The 22,257-nt window shown below is 47.5% G+C and overlaps 1 protein-coding gene across 1 annotated transcript in view; it reads left to right on the top strand.

Moving 5' to 3' along the window:
* The window catches only part of PRKCZ (protein kinase C zeta), a 256,098-nt gene that overhangs the window by 4,866 nt on the left and 228,975 nt on the right, over window positions 1-22,257 (top strand). The window contains exon 2 of the mRNA XM_088468202.1: window positions 1,567-1,742. Coding sequence (XP_088324328.1) covers window positions 1,672-1,742 — 71 coding nt within the window. The 5' untranslated portion in view covers window positions 1,567-1,671. The remainder of the gene's footprint in view (window positions 1-1,566; window positions 1,743-22,257) is intronic.

Here is a 22,257-nt window from a genome sequence, read left to right as displayed (position 1 = left end):
CTCTCATGAGCAGGGCGCCCTTTCCTTGTGTACCTTTTTTTTCCCTTACTTATACTATAATCTACTCCATTCTGCCTACAACGGTACCTAACCCTTGGTTTCTGACACCCTGCTGTTTACTTGAGTAATACGACCACTGATGCAGCTACAGCCATGGCCAAAAGTTTTGAGAATCCCACAAGTATTGGTTTTCACAAAGTTTGCTGCTTCAGTGTTTTTAGATGGTTTTTGTCAGATGTTACTATGGTATACTGAAGTAAAATTACAAGCATTTCATAAGTGTCAAAGGCTTTTATTGACAATTACATTAAGTTTATGTAAAGAGTCAATATTTGCATTGTTGACCCTACTTTTTCAAGACCTCTGCAATTCGCCCTGGCATGCTGTCAATCAACTTCTGGGCCACATGCTGGAAAAGGCATTGTTCGTCACCAAACTGTTCTTGGATGGTTGGGAGAAGTTGCTGTTGGGGGATGTTTTGGTACCATTCTTTATTCATGGCTGTGAGCCCACTCCCTTGGCTGAGAAGCAACCCCACACATGAATGGTCTCACGATGCTTTACTGTTGGCAGGACACAGGGCTGATGGTAGCGCTCACCTTTCCTTCTCCGGGCAAGCGTTTTTCCAGATGCCCCAAACAATCTGAAAGGGGATTCATCAAATAACTTTACCCCAGTCCTCAGCAGCCCAATCCCTGTACCTTTTGCAGAATATCAGTCTGTCCCAGATGTTTTCCCTGGAGAGAAGTGGCTTCTTTGCTGCCCTTCTTGACACCAGGCCATCCTCCAAAAGTCTTCGTCCTGTGTCATGCCAAAAGTAAAGCATCCTGAGACCGTTCATGTGTGTGGTTGCCTCTCAGCCAAGGGAGTGGGCTCACTCACAATTTTGCCTAAAAACACAACCATGAATAAAGAATGGTACCAAAACATCCTCCAATAAACAATAAAAGCCTTTGAAACTTATGGAATGCTTGTAATTTTACTTCAGTATACCATAGTAACATCTGACAAAAAGGTCTAAAAACGTTGAAGCAGCAAACTTTGTGAAAACCAATACTTGTGTCATTCTCAACTTTTGGCCATGGCTGTATGTATATAAACCTTGTCCTTGTCCTGCAATGTTTTGTACTGTAAGTCACGTGCTCATACTGCAGTAAATGCAGTTGGACCTGTATATTGTAGTTTGTGAGGCCTCAAAAATACTCTTATGGTGATCCTATAGTATGCGAAAGGAATATCATTGTTCATATTTATAAATGTGATCAAAAGATAGCTGTTCTTGGCCTGTGTGCTGTCATCTTACTATTCCCAGGAGAGTATCTGAGAATATCTGGCTCTTCACTGTATCTCTTCTACATTGTACACTAATTTCATGGAAATATTATGCAAATTTTTGCTTTAGGCACTTAATTTGTAGTTTTTTGTCTTTTTTATATTATCCAGTCTATTCTGTATGTATTTTCTAAACCTATATTGTGGAAAGTATAAATTACTTTTCATGAGTAAACCTGTTAAGGTCTTAAAAGATATTGGAATGCAATTAGTGATTCATTGTTTCCTATATAGGATCCCAATCTGGTTTGGTCACTACTTCTATAGCTGTTTAGTGAACCTGTTCAGACTACACAAGTTTCATGTAATAGAGAAACAGCTGCTGGATTTCTTCATATCATGCCGATCAGTATGGGCTCAAAAATGGATTTGACAAAGGACCACATCAAGATGAAAGCACACTATAACAGGTAAGTCATAATGATGATCTCAGATTTTTACATTTTCCTGTTTTAAAATCGCTTTGATTTTTTTTTTATTGTGTACAAAAATAGGGGTTAAGAGAGAGATCTGTGGTGTTCTTTAAAGTCCTTTTTGTATCTGACTGACTGTGTTTGCCTGTTTGTTTGTTTTGTAAGTTGTAATAAAGCAACTTTCTTTTGTTGCTTTCTTTAGTGTATGTGTGTGTATGTATATATTGTAACAGCAAACTGAATACAATTAAAATGTAAATTAATCATTGATTACAAACGTACTTGAAAAGAAATGACACATAACCAAACAGTGCTATAACAACAATAATTGGTAGAAAAAAAACAATATAAACACAGCATAAACCACACATAAAATACAACAAGTTTATTTCATTATTATTCTCAGTGCAGAACAATCTCAATCTCTTCCATGAATGTGTATATAGCCTTGTGAAAAATGTAGATGTCCTCAAATGGGAAGCTGTAGCATGCAGTGTGAGTGATATCCTGCATTACATGACATGTTGTTCCAGGTGTGCAGTCTTTCGTACAATGCTTCTGTTCCTTTATGCCCTTTTTATATAGTTTTATTCCCTTGTCCCAAATATCAGTTACTTCAGGCCTGTGTGTAAGCATGTTGTCTGGCTAAACAAACCAAGATGCACAGCTCTCAATTAAATAGCTTTTGTTGTTTGGTTTTTTATTATAATATTATTATTATCTACAGCTTTTTAAATATGTTTTAAATCTTTGGTTGGAAGTTACAATGTGTTCCGAGCTGTTGCTTTTTAGGATTAAGATTCCTTTACAGTCTAGAACTCAAAACTTAAGCAAATTGTTTCACAAATCAGAGCTTCTTTCTTTTTGTACATTTCTGATTGGAACTCTTAAACTGTATGTTAAAACGGCAGTTATCAGCATAAATTACGATGCCAAAAATGCTGAACATGGTTTATTTTTATTCACACATATTATATTATACATATTTTTCTTTATATACATTTGTATTTTCAAGCAAGCTTACATTAAAAAATGTTTTACAAACCGAAAACAGTAATGTAATTATTTGGGAAAATGTAACTTTTGTGTACCCGACTTAAGGAACAGTAGGAACGTTAGTAAGGGTAACAAAGGGGAGGGGGGGGGGTATATGTTCAGGAAGCCGGCGGACGGAATGCTGGCCGCCGGCTTCCAGACATTGTTATCCCGACTAGGGATGAATGACAAGCGTCTAAATCTAGACGCCTGTCATTTGACCGACGTCGGGAGATCCAGCGGATGCCGGGCGCCACAGCTGACAGCCTCGGGGGGGGGGGGGGGGGGCGCGGGGGTTAGGTTTAGGGCTCCCGGGGGGGACTTAGGGTTAGGCACCCCCCCCCCCGGGAGGTTAGGGTTAGGCACTTAGAAGGGGGATTAGGGTTAGGTACCGGGGGGGGGGAAGGTTAGGGTTAAGCACCCTAAAGGAGGAATAGGGTTAGGGGGTAGATTAGGTTAGTGAATACATACCTAGGGATTTCTTCCTCTGTCGGCCAGGCGCTGTCGGGATTTGAACCGCCGGCCAGGGGTCCAGCTGTAATTCATACCGATTCCGAGGGGGGTTATACCCCCAGAGCTAAAAGACCTGGGAACGAGTGAATAGAGAGAAAATCAGCAGTGCACTAGGTGAACATTAAGCAGGAGTTGGAGTCCCATTGTGGGAAAGCCACTTAATTTGACCGACTGGTCATACAAGATACTTTGTTGATGTATTCTAGGCTTACCCTGGTCAAATCTAATAGATTACAGCATTGAGAGTTAGTGGTTTGCCCTGGTTTCATTCTCCTGCTGTGGAGCATTTTGCAGCAATTAGCGTATGTCCAATTAAAGACACCAAATGTTTAGGTTTGTCTGAGAGGGCGAAGATGCACCAGGAGAACTGCAAAGATTAATTTTATTGCGACACTTGTATATCTGTGTGTGACTGGGGGGAGGCAGAGTGTCTAAAGCAGACCTGGGAAACGACCAAGGAATGGTCAAATGCAATTAGATGATGATCATGAACACAATGTGGGATCAATTTACACAAACAATACACAGCATATAAAACATTAAAAATGTAAAATACAATGAATCCATAAGGCTAGAATATCAACCTTTGCCTTCCACTGTCACCCATTGCCCTTTCCTGTGGGGCAGGGGAGGGGGCCCAAAGCATATTTTTGCACCTGGGCCCACCACAAGCACGTTCCACCACTGATTCCCACTGTACAGTAGTAGGAGGCTGTGATGCCGCATAACCGGAAATAGGGAATGGATGTTTACATCTTTCTTACAAAGCATTACTGTAAATTCAACCAGCTTTCCACTTTGAGACACTAGTAAATGTTGCATTGTGGCAGCATAATAACAAACCATAAATACAGATGTGTCTTTACACATCTTTGCTGCAGTCGAACTAAAAAGCCCCTCTCGGCGCGCCAGGTCCCATGAGGCTCTGTTAGCTCTGGGTGTCTTTTTTTTTTTGGCCGAAAATGCGTCTAAGTCGCAATGCGACTAGGATGCACCAGGAGAATGTGCTGAATTTGATTTGCGACACTTGTATATCTGAGTGCGACTTAGGGGTATACTTTTACCAAAATTCAGGTTTAAAGGAGTGAAGGTGTTGCCCATAGCAACCAATCAGATTCTACTTTATTATTTATCTAGCACAGTGGTCTCCAATGTTAATTGAGGGGTGAGCTACTTTAGTAGCTCTTCAGGAGGTTTCATTTTTCTAAAGTTGTAGAAAAAAAAAAAATCTGGCTAATCACCGAACAATTGAAGGTAATTTAATGAAAAAAATAAATAAATGTTTAATAGAAAATAAAAAATGCATTTAATAATTAGTGATATTATTGTAGTTTGTAAATAAAATTTAAGCACAGACACATTTCACTGTTAATTACCGGCTCCTAGGAGGTACGTGCAGTAGAGGAGCAAAAGATATAGGCAGGGCTGCTGTGTGATTTTCCGGCAGGACTGGGCGGGAGTAATTTGCTCCGCCATAGCATAGACGCTGTGGGTGGAACCACGTCAGGTGATTGCTGGAGAGGTTGCGGAAATCACCTGATGTCCTTCCCTGAGGCTCCACCCATGGCGTCGATGCCACGGGGAAGCACACGTCACAGGTCACTTCCTCCTAGTTGACTCGGCAGTACTGTAGCTAGACGAGCTACCAAAATTAAGACTGCGAGCTACCGGTTGGAGATCACTGATCCAGCACCTTCTAGAATAATAGCTAGAGTCTGGTTGCTATGGGCAACATCTCCACTTCTAAAAGCTCGCACTTTAGTAAATATTCCCCATAGTCTCTGAATCTGTATATAAAGTGCTACAGTGTAGTGGCAGCAGCTTTTATTCATTCAAAGTTCCGTTGCGGTTCATAACTCAGGCGCACACAGATATACAAGTGTCACATATCAAATTAATCAGGACAGTCTGCTGGTGCATTTTGCATCACATTCCGACTTCGGCGCATTTTTGGCAAAAAAAAGACGCCCAACGCTAGCAGAGTAACACGGGACCTAGATGTTCCCTCATGTCGGGCAAGCTACATGGTGTATTGAGGAGAGATGTCTGTACAATGATTTTTCTTTTTAGCTTTCTTGTTTATGAGCCATATTTCTTATAGAATTATATTTTTGTTGCCCTTGCATGTTACTGCTTTACGTTTTGTAAATTGTAGCCAGAGAGTAACTTTGTATTTGTATTCATATATTTCTGAGCAATGAAAATGAAACATGTTCCTGGTGATATAAAGATATTTCTCCATACAAGGAAACTAGATAGATAAAGCAATGTGTAATAAAGTAAGCAGAGGTCATGCCCTGAGATATCTGAAGGTTGAAAAAAAGCCCTTTTAATATCCTGTTTACACAAAAAGAAGTGATTAGAAAAACATTCACCTGAGTAGTTTATTTTGATGCCTTTCTGTTTTGAATAGAACTAGTTCTGGGGGGAATACTGTTCGCCCACGGCTGATAGTGTGTTGCGCTTTCCCCGAACGTCAGATGTGCGGCGAGAGAGAATTGTATTGTTCCTTTAAATGAAACCGGAACAATACTCCTTGATTACATTTAATGGACGAATAAACCCCTAAATTGGAATTTTCAAATATGAATCCATAAAGATAAAAATACATTGTTCGGTGTATCCAGTTATTTCAGGTATATTATTTAACCTGTGTCTTTCATATAGAATGTCAAATATGGACTCTATTTGCTTTTTAAAGCTACTAACGCCACCATCCTAGATATTGTGTAATTTTTCAGTTGTTTGACTCCTGTTTTATGTGTCCTTTTGTAATTACTTTCCATCAAGGCTTCCTGTTGGCCCTATACAGTTGTGCCACTCGCAAGTATAAAAGATTAATGTGTTTTTTTTTTTTTATTTCCCCTTTATTCTTCTATTATCTATTCAGTAAGACTAAGGGCAATATTTACTAAGCGGCGGGTTCTAAGCCCCAGCGGTTTGGCGGCGGTTTTGCTAGCCGCAGATTTACTAGGTAGTGTTCTCCCCAGAATTTTTTTCCAGCCGGGTGGCATCCAGAAGTATCATGTCTCTGAACGACGTTGTGTTGTTTTTATATACAGCCATGGCCAAAAGTTTTCAGAATGACACAAGTATTGGTTTTCACAAAGTCTGCTGCTTCAGTTTTTATGATGGCAATTTGCATATACTCCAGAATGTCATGAAGAGTGATCAGATTAATTGCAATTAAGTGCAAAGTCCCTCTTTGCCATGACAATGAACTTGGGGCCTGATTCAGACCCACTCGCGAGCGGCTGTCCGCTCGCAAGTGGGTCGATGTTCTGCACTGAGCATGCGCACGACGGAGGGAGCTCCGTCGTGCGCATGCGCCAGACGCGACGAGCGAAGGACTTTCCTTCGCTCGTTGTGTCTGATCAAAGGGGACGTGCTGTCGATGTTGATTGACAGCACGCCCCCTTTGGTGGGCGTGCCGGGGGCGTGCCTCCCTGATGGGGGCGTTCCTAAGGGAACGCCTACCGTCAGAAGCCGGCCCACTGACATCACTAGTGATGTCAGTGGGAGTGATTTTGGCTCTGATAGAGCCAAAATCACTCCGGGCCTTGCGGTTGAAAACCTCAACCGCAGGCTCCGGCTCGCAGTTTCGATGGTCGCGATGGTCAAGACCATCGCGGCCATCAAACTGCACGCTCGTATAGGCTGTGGGTGGTGACCCACAGCTATACGAGCGTCCAGGAGGACGCTCCATAATTATGGAGGACGGCCCTCATTCAGAGCGTGCGCTCTGCTCAGAGCGTACGGCTCTGAATGAGGGCCTTAGTGTTCGATTCAGACTCGCTTGCTAGATGCGTATGCAAATTGAGCAAGGCAGGCGGTCGCACAGCAAGGCCTTAGCACGCCCACTATGTCTTAGCATGCGATCGCATTGTGTATGCAGACGCCAACCAGCCTGTCTTAAGACGCCCACTTGCGCACATAAACTCCAGGAAGTGTATGCAGTCATCAGTAACATCGAATACCATCGGATCCGATCGCAGCACTTGTGGTTGACCATACCCTGCCTCAAGCACTGCGAGCGCTTCTGTGCAAATTTCAGCCAAGTGACATGTACTATGATGCTGCCTTTTAATTATGCACGCCTCTGAAACTGCGTTAAGACGCTATGGCACGCCTGCGTTCGCACCTCCACTCCCCTGTTTTTAGTGGCCAGCTCCTGTCACCACCCACAAACTGCTTCTCCTGTCACTCAATTAGCCTGGCTGTCTATGCACAGTGAGCGAACGCTTCCCGATTGCTCGCACTGGTTCGCAGATTGCAAAAAAACGGCTGGCTGCATAGCAGCCTAGCGAGCGGGTATGAATTGGGCCCTTAATCCCAAAAACATTTCCACTGCATTTCAGCCCTGCTACAAAAGGACCAGCTGACATCATGTTAGTGATTCTCTCGTTAACACAGGTGAGAGTGTTGACGAGGGCAAGGCTGTAGATAACTCTGTCATGCTTATTAAGTTAGAATAACAGACTGGAAGCTTTAAAAGTAGGGTAGAGCTTGAAATAATTGTTCTTCCTCTGTTAACCATGGTTACCTGACACATGCAGTCATCATTGCTTTGCACAAAAAAAGGGCTTCACAGGCAAGGAATTGCTGCTAGTAAGATTGCACCTAAATTAACCATTTATCGGATCATCAAGAACTTCAAGGGGAGAGGTTCAATAGTTGTGAAAAAGGCTTCAGGGTGCCCAAGAACGTCCAGCAAGCATCAGGATCATCTCCTAAAGTTTATTCAGCTGCGGGATCGGGGCACCACCAGTGCAGAGCGTGCTCAGGAATGGCAGCAGGTAGGTGTAAGTGCATCTTAACGCACAGTGAGGCAAAGACTTTTGGAGGATGGCTTGGTGTCAAGAAGGGTTGCAAAGAAGCCACTTCTCTCCAGGAAAAACTGCAAAAGGTACAGGGATTGGACTGGTGAGGCCTGGGATAAAGTAATTTTTTCTGATGGAATCCCCTTTCAGATTGTTTGGGGCATCTGGAAAAACGCTTGTCCGGTGAAGGAAAGATAAGTGCTACCATCAGTCCTGTGCTATGCCAACAGTAAAGCATCCTGAGATCATTCATGTGTGGGGTTGCTTCTCAGCCAAGGGAGTTGGCTCACTCACAATTTTACCTGAGAACACAGCCATGAGTAAAGAATGGTACCAAAACATCCTCCAAGAGCAACTTCTCCCAGCCATCCAAGAACAGTTTGGTAATGAAGCATGCCTTTTCCAGCATGATGGAGAACCTTGCCATAAGGCAAAAGTGGTCAATCCTCAAGAGGCGGATGGACAAACAAAAACCCACAAATTCTGACAAACTCCAAGCATTGATCAGGCAAAGAATGGGCGGCCATCAGTCAGGATGTGGCCCAGAAGTTGATTGACAGCATGCCAGGGCGAATTGCAGACGTCTTGAAAAAGAAGGGTCAACACTGCAAATATTGACTCTTTGCATAAACTTAATGTATTTGTGAATAAAAGCCTTTGACACTTTTATGAAATGCTTGTAATTTTACTTCAGTATTCCATAGTAACATCTGACAGGTCTAAAAACACTGAGGCAGCAAACTTTGTGAAAACCAATACTTGTGTCATTCTCAAAACTTTTAGCCATGGCTGCAGGCAGAAACTGTATAGCGGTTAGTTATGTAGAAGTAGTGCCTTAAAAATAAAAAAGGTTATCGTTGACTAGAGAGCCCAGCTGACGGAAAGCAACCCTGAAGCATGATGCTGCCAGCTTCTTCACAGTAGATATGGTGCTCTTTGGCATAAAGACAACGCAGCTTATCACCCAAACTTACATTGGTCTAAATATATGGAATTTCCGGCAGTGACAGCCCGATAAATGCAGAGATGGGTAAATACAAACTAACCCCCTAACCCTCCTTAGGGGTGCCTAACCCTAACCTACCCACCCAAGTGCCTAACCCTAACCCTCCCCCCGTGGCTGTCCGCTCGCGGCGCCCGGCATCCCTTCGATCGTGATGCCAGGCGCCTGTCTCCCGGCGTCGGGGAAATGTCAGGCGTCTACATCTAGACGCCCGGCATTTCATCCCTCGCCGGGATATGACAGCCGGCTTCCCGATTATATTTATATATATATATATATATATATATATATATATATAACAAACAAAACAATCTCTCTTTTCCAACTGATAAGGCCTGTCTGCATTGTTTAACAATACAGTCCCACATACTCCTTTTCCATGGTAAATCGAAATTTCATTCTTCTTCCTTAATTTTTGTTTTTTTATAATTAAATTGAGAATGTGTGCATGCACAGGTGCCGTCTGGGAGAGATCACATTGACTGTGAACTATTTGCTTGTTAGGATACATAAGCACAGATGGCTAACATTCTCCAAGGGTGTAATCACCTGAGCAACGTTTGGCAGAAAGATACTTCACTGCATGTCAAACTAGTCATCTGTTGCTCACTGTGAAAGGTGCTGCAACTATGTTAAGGGAAGATTTTTACAAATACTGAATGGATAACTGATGCAATAACCTACTCTTTACATTCCTATCCACAAATAGGAAGACTTTATTTTACTAGTTAATAAATAACCTCCTGTTGTCAATAAACAGCCTTCTGTGTACTTACTGCCCCCTACTTTATATTTTAGGACTACAAATCACATCCTTATGTGATCACTGGTAGCTGGTCTTGCATGTACAAAACCCCTCTGTGATGATTGGATATATTCATGACATGCTGTAGTTGTGCTCGTAAGAGTAACTGGATCCTCGAGGTGACAGAACTTGGCCATTAACCTCACAAGAAGCACATGTAGTATTAATAATTTATTTTTAAGAATGACAACCCCTTTTTAATATTTTCTAGAGCTCTTTCCCTCCAGTATCCCGTTTTCAAGTTGATTTCACTTGATGTGAAGCAGAAAGGATCAGGATATACTAGTTAAATAGCTTACAGCTGACTAAGGACAATTACACATTGCATACGCATTCTTGAAAATCTGGAGCTGCCTGCTGTATGCATGCAGATTACACTGCATATGGGAAGCTCACACATTCCCTGGCAGTTTGTCAGGGTCTCGTCAGAGTAACGGAAATGACAGCGGCTCTAAGTGCTGCTTAGAGAACAGGTGTAGCTTGTCCTACAAGAATTTCTCTCTAGATTTTGCAGGTATTCCGTACTGAATGCTCCCACGGAATACTCTTCCTCAATCCAGTCATTCTTAGCAGCGATCTGATTCACTACATGAACAGTTTAATTGATATCTTTGTAAACAACAAGGAATCTATAGAAAAAAAACCCTCAGACTTATTTATTTTCTTTTTACCAGTCTGATATTTTTGTAGAAATGTCTTTTCAGACAGCAAAGTTGGACCCTGGTGATGAGTGTGCATTGCATCACTTGGCTCGGGCATATCAATTTGAAGGTTTGAATCATAAATTTGTGCGCCTGCACAGTACTTTAAAGGTCTTTCTGACTCACTATGAAAGTGCTTAATGTCGAACGGGTCAATCCCAAGTCGTCATGGCTGATTCACTTGCAGCAAATAAGGCAATGCTAAAATGTATTTACATTACTTTGCTTTGTGTTCGTTCTTTAAAACCCTCCAATAAGCATGGATTTATAAATGATGGATACGATTCAGTGTTGTTTTGTGGTAATGTTCACCATAAAATGTAAGTTTAGTGAGGGAAATGTGCATGTTCTACTCTGTGCCCAGCATTCTTGTACATAGTATTTGCTGGTCTTTACTAGTCTGGTGTTTTTTCTAATATTCTTTCAACACATATTGATTTACATGTACAGATGTGTCCTTATACACTTTTGCTGCAGTCGAGCCAAACAGCCCTTCTCAGCACGTCAGGTCCAGTTTTACTCTGTTTGGCTCCAGCGTCTTTTCACAAGACTAATTCATTTGATATGCCACACTTGAATATCTGGGTGTGACAGAATCTCTATACAAAGTGGTACAATGCAGGGATGCAACATTTTTTCCACGCCAAGGTCCGTTGTGTTTTGTATTACAGATTCAGTTGCACACCATGGGCAGATCTAGACTTTAGGGGAGTGATTTAAGAATTAATCCTGACTCGCTCTCAATTTATTACTACTGATTACTACTCCTACTTCAGTCCTGGCTCCTTCCAAACTGCTTATGGTGAGAGGGACGGTGTAATCCCTAAACTGCCCTCAGTGCGAGAGACCACCAGCACCCTTCCATAATCTCCTACCTTGCAACAAAAATAGTTACCGTATATACTCGAGTATAAGTCGACCCGATTATAAGCAGAGATACCTAATTTTCTACTTCAGGGTCCATAGGGTATCCACAGGATACCTTGGGGGTATAGGTGTGACGTCAGTCGCAGGGCACCAAAGAGTTAAGCTTTCAGCCTCCCAGGATGCACTAGGTCCCCCTCCTATACCCCGCCCCCGAGCCAAGGCACCCCAGTTTAGTTTGGTGCCCGGCCGGAGTCGGGTGCACCTGTTGGAGTGGGGGCTAGAAGAGCCCCTGAAGCTTATTCTTCATGCAGCTGTGGCTGCACAACTGGATGAACAGCATGGACAGTCAGTCCTGACGTCCATGCTGTCTTCCCTACACCCCGCCGGTACCAGAACGCCGGTACTGATCCGGGGATGCTGGTGGGCGTCTGGGGTCACAGCTAGCGGTGACCCCAGATGCTCCGGACCATGGCCGGATTCAAGGGGGACAGAGGTAAGCAGCGGGGTCCCGCGGTGGGTCCCCGCTGATCACATGGTCCTAAGTCCCCAGGCAGGGGGCTCCCTGGGGACTGGCTGCAGCGTGGAGCCAGGCGACCAACCTGCGCTTCCACTACCCCCTGGGACAGCGGACCGCAGCAGAGCGGTAGCGCTGCGGCGTCCCAGGGGTTAAATGCATGCCAGGGGAGCGCGCCTTCCCTGTCTCACAGCCGGCGCCTCCCCCGCTGCACACAGCCCTCTCTGCATGCTGCCAACTGGTCCTGTGACAGCGCTCCTCCCCCAGGCCAGCCTCCTCTCTGCTCCTCGGCGGCCATCTTCTCCAGAACGCATGGTGAACGCTGCTGGAAGCGCTGGAAGGAAGCATCGTGGTCTGGGTCCCCCCGCATACCTCTCCTCCGCTGTGGTCAGGTCTGTGTATGCAGCGCTGTGTCCTACCAGGCCCTGTGTCTGTGTAGTTGAGTGATCAGCGCTGTTAGTGCAGGAATTGTTATTTTTCTGCATTGTATGTGACTGTGCTAGCGCTGCTGCCTGTAATCTTTTCTTCTCTAAACTGTCAGCTTTATTACTGTCCCTGTTCTTTCTGCTAAAGCCCTTGCGGTGCGGTGCTGCAGGGTGGTCTCTCGCCTATTTAATACTTAATTGGTGAGAGAGGTCACATACGTGGTGCCATCATGTCTGAAAGTGATTTTCCCCTCCGGCTACAGTGTACCACGTGCAAAGTACCGTTAGCGGAGGGGGAGGGTAGCGCGGAGGGCCTTTGCCGGCAGTGTTTGTCCATGGCGCGGCCTATTACGGTTACAGCACCGGTACAGGAGCCGCCCTGGGCTTGTTTCGCTCAGGCGTTAACAGCTTTAGTGGGCCAGTTAGCTCCGCAGCCCGCGTTTACTCCGATGGGTTTGTCCCAGCAGTCTGTGGTGTCGTCACCCATGCAGGGGTTCCCACGACAATTGGTGGTACCCCACAGTCTCCCTATTTCCCCGCTCCCGGGTTCTCAGGAGCCAGCGTGGGTTAACTCCCTGACGAGTTCTGTACAGCACTTGTCGGATGTGTTGCAAGGGGAGTCTGTGATGCGGTCTCATAAAAGGCCGGTGGCGTCTCTGTCCGCTCCTTATGAGGATGACGAAGGGACGTCTGATGATGGGGAGATTCTAGATCCTTACGATCAGGAACCTCTCCATACTAAGGACGCTGATGCTAAGTCCAAAGTATATATTCCTGGACTTATTCGGGCGGTCCGCACAGCCTTGGTGATTGAGGACGAAGTTCCCCCAGCGGCTAAATCTAAGTATGCCTTTTTCAAAGATGTGAAGGGCGATGCCACAGTCTTTCCTCTTTCGGGTCAGTTGGTGGACCATTTAGAGGAGGCGTGGAAACAACCTGGCAAAAGATACCAGCCGCAGAGACGCCTGGCGGTGGCTTATCCGTTCGCGGATAATTATTTTGCGAAGTGGGAATCCCCTCCACAGGTGGATTCTCACGTGACCCGTCTTGTCCGTAGTGCCACATTGCCGATGCCATCCATGTCCTCCCTTAAGGATGCTACGGACCGCAAGGTAGAAATCTGCCTGAAGTCCGCTTATTCCCTTGCAGGGGGGGCAGCACGGCCGGCTATGGCCATTTGCTGGGTTGCCAGAGCGATGGAGCGCTGGGCGGATTCATTAGAGGCTTCTTTTGAATCCGACTGTCCGGCCGATCAGGCGGAGTTGATTGGCAATCTCCGTGATTCGGCCACCTACATCAACGAGGCGGCTCTAGACATTAGTACTCTGGTGTCTAGAATTTCTTCAGCAGCGGTAGCTGCTCGTCGCACCTTGTGGCTGCGATCCTGGAAGGCGGACGCAGATTCCAAGAAAGGTCTGGAAGCGTTGCCGTTTACCGGAGAAGTTCTCGTCGGTCCGGATCTGGATAAGATTGTGGCCACGCTGGCGGCAGCCAAATCTGCCTGTCTCCCGTCGGCCGCTGCTCCTTCTGGTTCGGGACCATCGTCCTTTCGGTCATCTAGGGCCCAGGGCAGGCCCAAACCACAGTCGTTTCCTCGACAGGCTGGCCCTAAGAAATCGGTCAAGCCCCGGAAGCAGGCATGGAGTACCAGACGTCCGGCCCCCAAGCCAGATGACAAGCCTGCGGCCTGACGGTCCGGGCCTCCCTTTGGGGGATCCCAGGGTGGGAGGCCGCCTGCTACAGTTCGCCCAGTGTTGGTCGACCACTACGACAGACACTTGGGTTCTGGAGGTGGTTTCCCACGGATACGCCCTCTCCTTCCGGCACAGACCCCCGGCTCGCTTCTTCACCACGGGTCTCCCATCAGACCGGAACAAGGCTACGGAGCTGCGGAAGGTATTGCACACTATGCTCCAGGCTGGAGTTATAGTGGCGGTTCCATTCTCCCAGAGGGGCCAGGGTTTCTATTCAAATCTATTTTTGGTACAGAAACCCAATGGGTCATATCGTCCGATTCTCAACCTCAAAGCACTCAACAAGTCTTTGCGGGTCCCGAAGTTTCGGATGGAGACCCTACGGTCCATCATTCTGGCGCTGGAACCTGGGGACTACTTGGTGTCATTGGACATACAGGACGCTTACCTGCATGTCCCTATTCTTTGGCGCCATCAACAGTTCCTCAGGTTTGCAATCAGCAGCGACCACTTCCAGTTTCGGGCGTTACCTTTTGGCCTGGCAACAGCACCACGTGTTTTCACCAAGGTGATGGCGGTCATGGCGGCTTCTCTGCGGCTGCAGGGAGTCCGCATGTTGCCGTATTTGGACGACCTGTTATTGGTGGCAGGATCTCCAGAGCTCCTGTTACGCCACTTGGACCTGACCATTGCACTGCTGCAACGGCACGGCTGGCTAATCAACTGGCAGAAGTCCACTCTAATCCCGTCTCGGAGGATTCTGCATCTTGGAGCCTTATTGGACTCGGGACAGCAAAGGATCTTCGTGACGGAGGACAAGATCTCTGCTTTACAGTCAAGGGTGCGCAGTTGTCTGCACAGCCGCCGGGTGTCCTTACACTCGGCGATGAGGTTACTGGGCTCCATGGTGTCGGTGTTCGACATGGTGGAATACGCCCAGTTTCACTCCAGACCTCTGCAGCACCTGATCCTGTCCAAGTGGAACGGGCTGACTCAGTCTCTGAAGTCCCAGACGATTGTGCTCACCCAGGAGGTTCGCCTGTCCCTTACGTGGTGGTTACAGACGACCCACCTCAACAAGGGACGTCCGTTCTGGGTTCCAAATTGGGTCCTGTTGACAACGGACGCCAGTCTTCGGGGCTGGGGAGCAGTTTCGGGTCCACACTTGTTCCAGGGCAGGTGGACGCCGACAGAAGCGGAGCTTCCAATAAATATCTTGGAACTCCGTACGGTCTTCAATGCTCTCCAGCAGGCACAGCGGTTTCTCCAGGGTCGCCCGGTGCAGGTCCAGTCGGACAACGCTACCACGTGGCCTACATAAACAGGCAAGGAGGAACTCGCAGTCGGGCGGCTCTCGTAGAGGTCTCTCGGATCCTGGTTTGGGCGGAGCGCAATCTTCCGGCCATATCAGCGGTCTTCATCCCGGGAGTGCTCAATTGGGAGGCGGACTTTCTAAGTCGCCAGGACGTTCATCCGGGGGAATGGTCCCTGCACCCGGACGTTTTTCAACTACTGGTGGACAGGTGGGGTCTTCCAGAAATCGACCTCATGGCGTCCCGGCACAACAACAAGTTGCCGGTGTACGGGTCTCGCACAAGAGACGAAGGGGCGTCTCTGGTGGATGCTCTGTCCGTCCGGTGGACATTCCGGTTCGCATACCTGTTCCCTCCGGTCTCCCTTCTTCCACGGGTAATCCGGAAATTCAAACAGGAAGGAGGGACGCTCCTGTTGATAGCTCCCGCGTGGCCCAGACGGCACTGGTTCTCAGACCTTCAGGGTCTGTCCGTGGACAGTCCTCTGCGGTTGCCGCTACGACCGGACCTTCTGTCTCAGGGTCCTTGCCTTCACCCGGACCTAACTCGGCTGTCTTTGACGGCGTGGCTGTTGAGACGGCCATGCTGAGGTCCCGGGGGTTTTCCAGCTCTGTGGTGCGTACCATGTTACGAGCTCGGAAACAGTCTTCCGCGAGGATATACCATCGCGTGTGGCATACGTTCTTCCAGTGGTGTCGACCGAGAGGTTATGCACCGCGGGAGTTTCGTCTGTCTCGGATTCTCGCCTTCCTGCAAGCGGGACTAGATCATGGGCTTCGCCTTGCTTCTTTGAAGGTACAGGTTTCGGCCCTATCTGTCTGGTTTCACAGTAGGATTGCTACAATCCCGGATGTGCGCACCTTTATGCAGGGTGTTCTCCGCATTCAGCCGCCCTTTGTTCCACCTGTGGCGCCTTGGGATTTGGCTGTGGTCCTGAGGGCTCTCCAAGGACCGCCGTTTGAACCACTGGGCTCAGTGGATCTTAAATGGCTAACAGCTAAGACTGTTTTCCTTCTGGCCATTGCTTCGGCCAGACGTGTTTCTGAGTTAGGGGCTCTTTCTTGTAGACCCCCTTTCTTGGTTTTTTATGGGAACAGGGCAGTGCTCCGCTCTCGGCCCGAGTTTCTTCCCAAAGTTGTTTCCCAGTTTCATATTAACGAGGAAATAGTTGTTCCGGCCTTTAACTCACCGGGTCTTTCCGTGGGTGAGGCCTCTTTGGATGTTGTGCGGGCCTTAAGGACTTATGTTGACCGCACTTCTTCGTTTAGGAAGTCGGACGCTTTGTTTGTCCTCTTTGGCTTCCGTAAAAAGGGTTGGCCTGCTTCAAAGCAAACTTTGGCAGCCTGGATCCGTATGGCTATTTCTGAAGCTTATCTTCATGAAGGCCTACCGGTCCCTCCTTCTCTGAAGGCTCATTCCACTAGGTCTGTGGGTCCTTCGTGGGCAGCTCGACGTGGTGCCTCGGCAGTTCAGATCTGCAAGGCTGCTACGTGGTCTTCTGTCCATACCTTCGTGAGGTATTACAGGTTTGACACCTTCGCCTCTCAGGATGCTTCCTTCGGGCGGCGGATTCTCCTTTCTGCACAGGAGCGTCCCCACCCTTAAAGGATACTGCTTTGGGACATCCCCAAGGTATCCTGTGGATACCCTATGGACCCTGAAGTAGAAAATATGAGATATGGTAAGAACTTACCCTTGTTATCTCTATTTCTACGAAGTCCATAGGGTTCCACAGGACTCCCGCCCTGTCGCACCTGTGCTGCAGATGGGCTTTGCTCTGGTCACCAGTTTTCCGTCTCCCTCTGGTGAGAATGTGATTCTTGTATGTGTCCAGATCTTTGTTCTCTCTCTTCCTTCTCCTCCTCCGGCCTATGGCTTGGTAACTAACTGAGGTGCCTTGGCTCGGGGGCGGGGTATAGGAGGGGGACCTAGTGCATCCTGGGAGGCTGAAAGCTTAACTCTTTGGTGCCCTGCGACTGACGTCACACCTATACCCCCAAGGTATCCTGTGGAACCCTATGGACTTCGTAGAAATAGAGATAACAAGGGTAAGTTCTTACCATATCTCATATTTTACCACAAAAAACTGGGAAAACTTATTGACTCGAGTATAAGCCTAGGGTGGGAAATGCAGCAGTTGGTAGTGCCCCCAGAAGTAATCCCCCCTGGTAGTGCCCCCAGTAGTCCTAATAAAAATAAAAAAAAACACTTACCTGAAATCCCGCTCTTGGTCCCGCCGCTGCTATCAGGTCCTCCGGCCGCTTTGCATTATGGGAGAGACGTCATCATGACGTCTTTCCCATTACCCACTGTGGGAGCCGGAAGATGGCTCCCACAGTGGGAGCAGTAGCAGCCGATGAGAGTCTGACAGACTCTCATCGGCTGCTGATTACAACAAACACACAGCTGCCGGCTCCGGCGGCTGTGTGTTTGGCACTGTGTAGTGCTGACCGAACTCCGTCCGGTCAGCGCTACACATGCGGTGCAGCTGTGTCACAGAGACACATTCTGCACCGCGGCCCGCATGGTACGCTATTCAGCTGCATACCATGTGGGAGAACCGGCATCACTCGAGTATAAGCCGAGGGGGTGCTTTTTTAGCACAAAAAACGTGCTAAAAAACTCTGCTTATACTCGAGTATATACAGTAATTTATATATAATCTGCTGCATATGGGGCTCTGATTCTAATGTTCCTGTCATGGGCTGACAAATGTTTAGTCTGTCCACTGCACTGAGACAGATCATATGGTCTGTTTCTTTCCTCTGTCTAGGTGAATTTCAATATAGGGGTGCTTCTTCGCACCCCTTTTATTGAAGTTCACCTAGAAAGAGGAAAGAATGTTATGCTGTTATCCATGAAACACAATAATAAAATGATATATATATCTATCATATAATATATGCAGTGCCAGATTAAGGTCTTCATGGGCCTGGAGCTGATATTTCTGAAGGGCCTACTGTGTGCTAATGCAGGCGATGTGACCAGTGCCACTAGTGATATGGTGCGTGTGACCAGTGTTGTGTGGGCAGGGGCAGATCCAGAACAAAATGACAGGGGGGGCACCTTGACAGGGGAAGGAGCAGGGGGAATTGTGCATGTGGCCTTGCAACAAGGGTCGTGGCCTCAAATTGAATGCCGTATCCACGAGCCACGCCCTCGTTGGAGAGGCAGTGGGTGATGCCTGGGAAAGGGTGACGGGGAGGCAGTGAGTGATACCAAAGGTAGGCAGTGGGTTATGGGGAGAGGAAGAGGGTGACGGGAGAGATAGGTGACAGGGATAGATAGTGGGAGGCAGAGGTTGACAGATAAGGGTGACTGGGAGAGGCAGTGGGTGACAGGAACAGGAGTCAGGGAGAGGCAGTGGCTAACAAGAAAGTGATGGGGAGAAGCAGTGGGTGACAGGGCGAAGGTGTGGGGGAGGCAGTGGGTGACGGAGAGGGTGATAGGAGACAGCGGTGATGGGGAGAGATAGTGGGAGACAGAGAGGCAGTGGATGACAGGAAAAGGTGATGGGTAGAGGCAGTGGGAGACAGGGAGAAGGTGACAGGAAGGTGATAGGGAGAAACAGAGGGTGATGCGTTGGAGAGGCAGGTGACAGGGAGATAATGACATAGGGGAGAGGCAGAGGGTAATGAGAGAAATCAATGGGTGATGAGGAGATGGTGACGGAGAGGCAGTGAGTGATAGGCAGTGGGTAACAGGGTAAAAGGTAGTGGGTGAGGGGGAGAGGCAGAGGGTTAAATATATAGGGTCACTGGGCTGGATGGGAAGGGGGCAGTGAGATGGTGGTGGGAGGGGGTACACTAAGCTGGACTGGCTTGGGGGGTTCTTGCTGAGGGGTAGTTAGATGGGGCAGTGGGCTGGTTGGGGGAGGGAAGGGGGGAGACACTAGGATGGGGGGTCAGTGAGGGACACTGGACTGGATGGGGGGCACTGGGCAGGATGGAAAGGGGGCATTGAGAAAGGGATGGTAGGGGGAACACTGGGCTGAATGAGGGGGGATCGCTGTGACTGGACTGGCTGAGGGGATTCTAGGTGGGGTGGGGGGGGCAGTGATATGGGCACAGTGAGGGGGGGGTCAGTAATGGTGGGAAACACTGGGTTAGACAGTGCCTCTGAGACATAGGAAGCAGTCAGAGGTACGTCAGGGACATAGGGAACAGTCAGAGGTACGCAGGGACATAGGGAGCAGTCAGGGACATAGGGAGCAGTCAGGGACATAGGGAGCAGTCAGGGACATAGGGAGCAGTCAGGGACATAGGGAGCAGTCAGGGGTGTGCCAGGGACATAGGGAGCAGTCAGGGACATAGGGAGCAGTTAGGGGCCAGCAGGTGACAGATCTGGGGAACAGCATATTGTACTTCATGGGGCTGTACCACTGACCCGCGTGTGTGGACCCGGCAAGCAGAGACAGTGACTGACCTAATAGAACTGCAGCAGCTCCAGTCCCGACGCCCACCGGCCTCCTGTAACTTCCATACAGCGCGGAATCCCCTGAGTGATGTCCACGGGCACAGCACAGCTCCTCCCATCCCTCCTGACATCCACAGCACAGCTCCTCCAACCGGAAGCTGCAGCTTTTTTCTAGTTTGGAGGATCTCTTGCAGAGTTGGACGCTGGTACATGGGGAGGGGCCAGCCACCCCGAGGAGCATATGTATGCTGGGGCCGGCTCATTAGGTTAGTGATCTCTGTTAATATACATATATATATGTGTGTGTGTATAGGGGCGGGGCCTCATTCAGGGGGCGGGGCTTCAGACGGCCACTGGCAGGCTGCTGTAGCAGGAAAAACAATTCCTGTGTACAGCAGCACAACGGATGCTGTGGGCCTGTTTTTATGGGAGGGCCTCGAGCTGAAGCTCCACCTGCCCCATTGTTAATCCGGCCGTGTGTGTGTGTGTGTGTGTGTGTGCCATTTAATTTATTTGTTTTTCTTCGACAACTCACTCATTCCCTTTTCATGTTTAGTGATTTGTCTCCGCTCGCTGCATCTATTGTTTATATGAATGGATTTTTTTTTTGTGATCATTTTTTTTTCCCCTCCCCTTTTACTTACCTGTTCCTCCAATCTTTTTCCTGTCCAAATATTGGCTTGGGTGGACATGACACTGCTGTCTAACCATAAGGTGATGTTTGTCAACAGTTGTAAATTTTGTGTACAAAATTAGCTTTACAAACAAAACATTGTGGCAGGTAACAATTTAGCACCATCTCATACATTTTAGCAAGATGTATGTAGTGTTCAAACAAGAGACAAATTAAATCTGGTTGCCAGATGCATGTCAGTTGATAGCTATTAAATAATCCTGCATGCCCTGTCGTGCAGGCATGCCCTGTCGTGCAGATGGCACTCGCATGCCACCTGCTGATAGACAGCTCCCTCCAACTGACCATAAAGTGACAGTAAGACTGAGGTGGGGACCATGAGAAACTATGCGAAGAGAAAGATGAGGATGGGAACTAGCAAAGTGGGGGAAGAGAGGAGAAAAAGGAAACCCCTGCAGCGCCGGGCGCAATTGGTAGCTACACAGTGAATGATGGGTCCAAGATACTAGTATAATTTGTTTCTGACACCGTACTAACCTAAACATTTGAATATTAGGGTGGTTTACATAATGCATTACGTTTACAGAATAGCTAGATTTTGTGTACATGGTGTACATTTTAAGCAGCCAATCAAATAAGGTGGTCAGTGATATAAAGGACACTACCTGCTTCCCTAGGGTTTCTGGATACCATTCTATCTTGCTTCTTATCCCACTAATCAGAGTATTTCTTTTACAGGCTCTTTTTGAAATGCAGCAAATCCAGCTAAAGGGTCTAAATTTTGCACCTGCACAAACAATGTTTTGTGCAAGTTAATGTTTTAATATATGTATTTATATTTTGCTCATGCAGGAAAAGTCCTGCTTGCTTTTGCATGTAGCAGAAATATTTGGTAGCAGTTTTTGTTTTTTTTCTGTTAGTTTGCAATACAACTAGGAAACCCGACGGCGGAAGTCCAACACAGGAGTTAAGATAGGCGTCGAAATACTGACGCATATCTTAATCCTGACGTCGGAATACAGACAAGACACCAGCCTGAACAAGGTAAGCCGAGGGCGTCTTAGCTGTTAGCCGCGGGGGAGGGAGGGGGGAGAGTGTTAGGTTTAGGTAGCATAGCGGGGTTAGCGTTAGTTTTTTTTCTGTTTTTTTTTGGGGGGAGGCTTAGGGTTAGGCATGAAGGGGGACACTTAGGTAGAGGCAGTAATGGGGATTGTTAGGATGCGGTGTGGGGAGGGTTAGGCTTCAAGAAGGGAGGATTAGGGGTGGGGGTGGGGGGGTTAGTACAGATACCAAACATCGGGATGCCACTGTCGGTATTTTGGCAGAAGGCATCCCAACTGTCGGTATTATATGCCCATCCCTACCAACCCCCCACCCACACGCCTGCATTTAAAAATGGTATAAAAATAGGTGGATCTACTCCTATCTTTAGCATTCGGTGTACATTTATATTTATCCACTTCCCCTCTGCCTTCTGTATAAGTTGGAGTGCTCCAAAGGCCCTAGCTCTCTAGCCTTCTCTCTGTGTATACCTCTTCTCTTGGAAATGTAACGCCTTTTGGATTTACATATTGTGTCTATGCAGATGATGTGAAATGTATGTGTCCTATACCAACATTTATGTTGGCCTGCATTTCTGAATGACTTTCTGTCATTTCACCTTTAAATGTTCTCTCGTCACATCAAATTCAACCTTTCCAAAACAGAGCTATTCTACTTTCCACCAGAAGCTGCGTACCTGACATTTCTTATTTTGTTGACCACACAATCAT

Source organism: Taudactylus pleione, unplaced genomic scaffold (assembly GCF_031769625.1).
Source record: "Taudactylus pleione unplaced genomic scaffold, aTauple2 ptg000082l, whole genome shotgun sequence".
NCBI classification, from domain to species: Eukaryota; Metazoa; Chordata; class Amphibia; order Anura; family Myobatrachidae; genus Taudactylus; species Taudactylus pleione.
The sequence above is the reverse complement of the archived record's forward strand: the minus strand, read 5'-3'. Positions and strand labels throughout refer to the sequence as shown.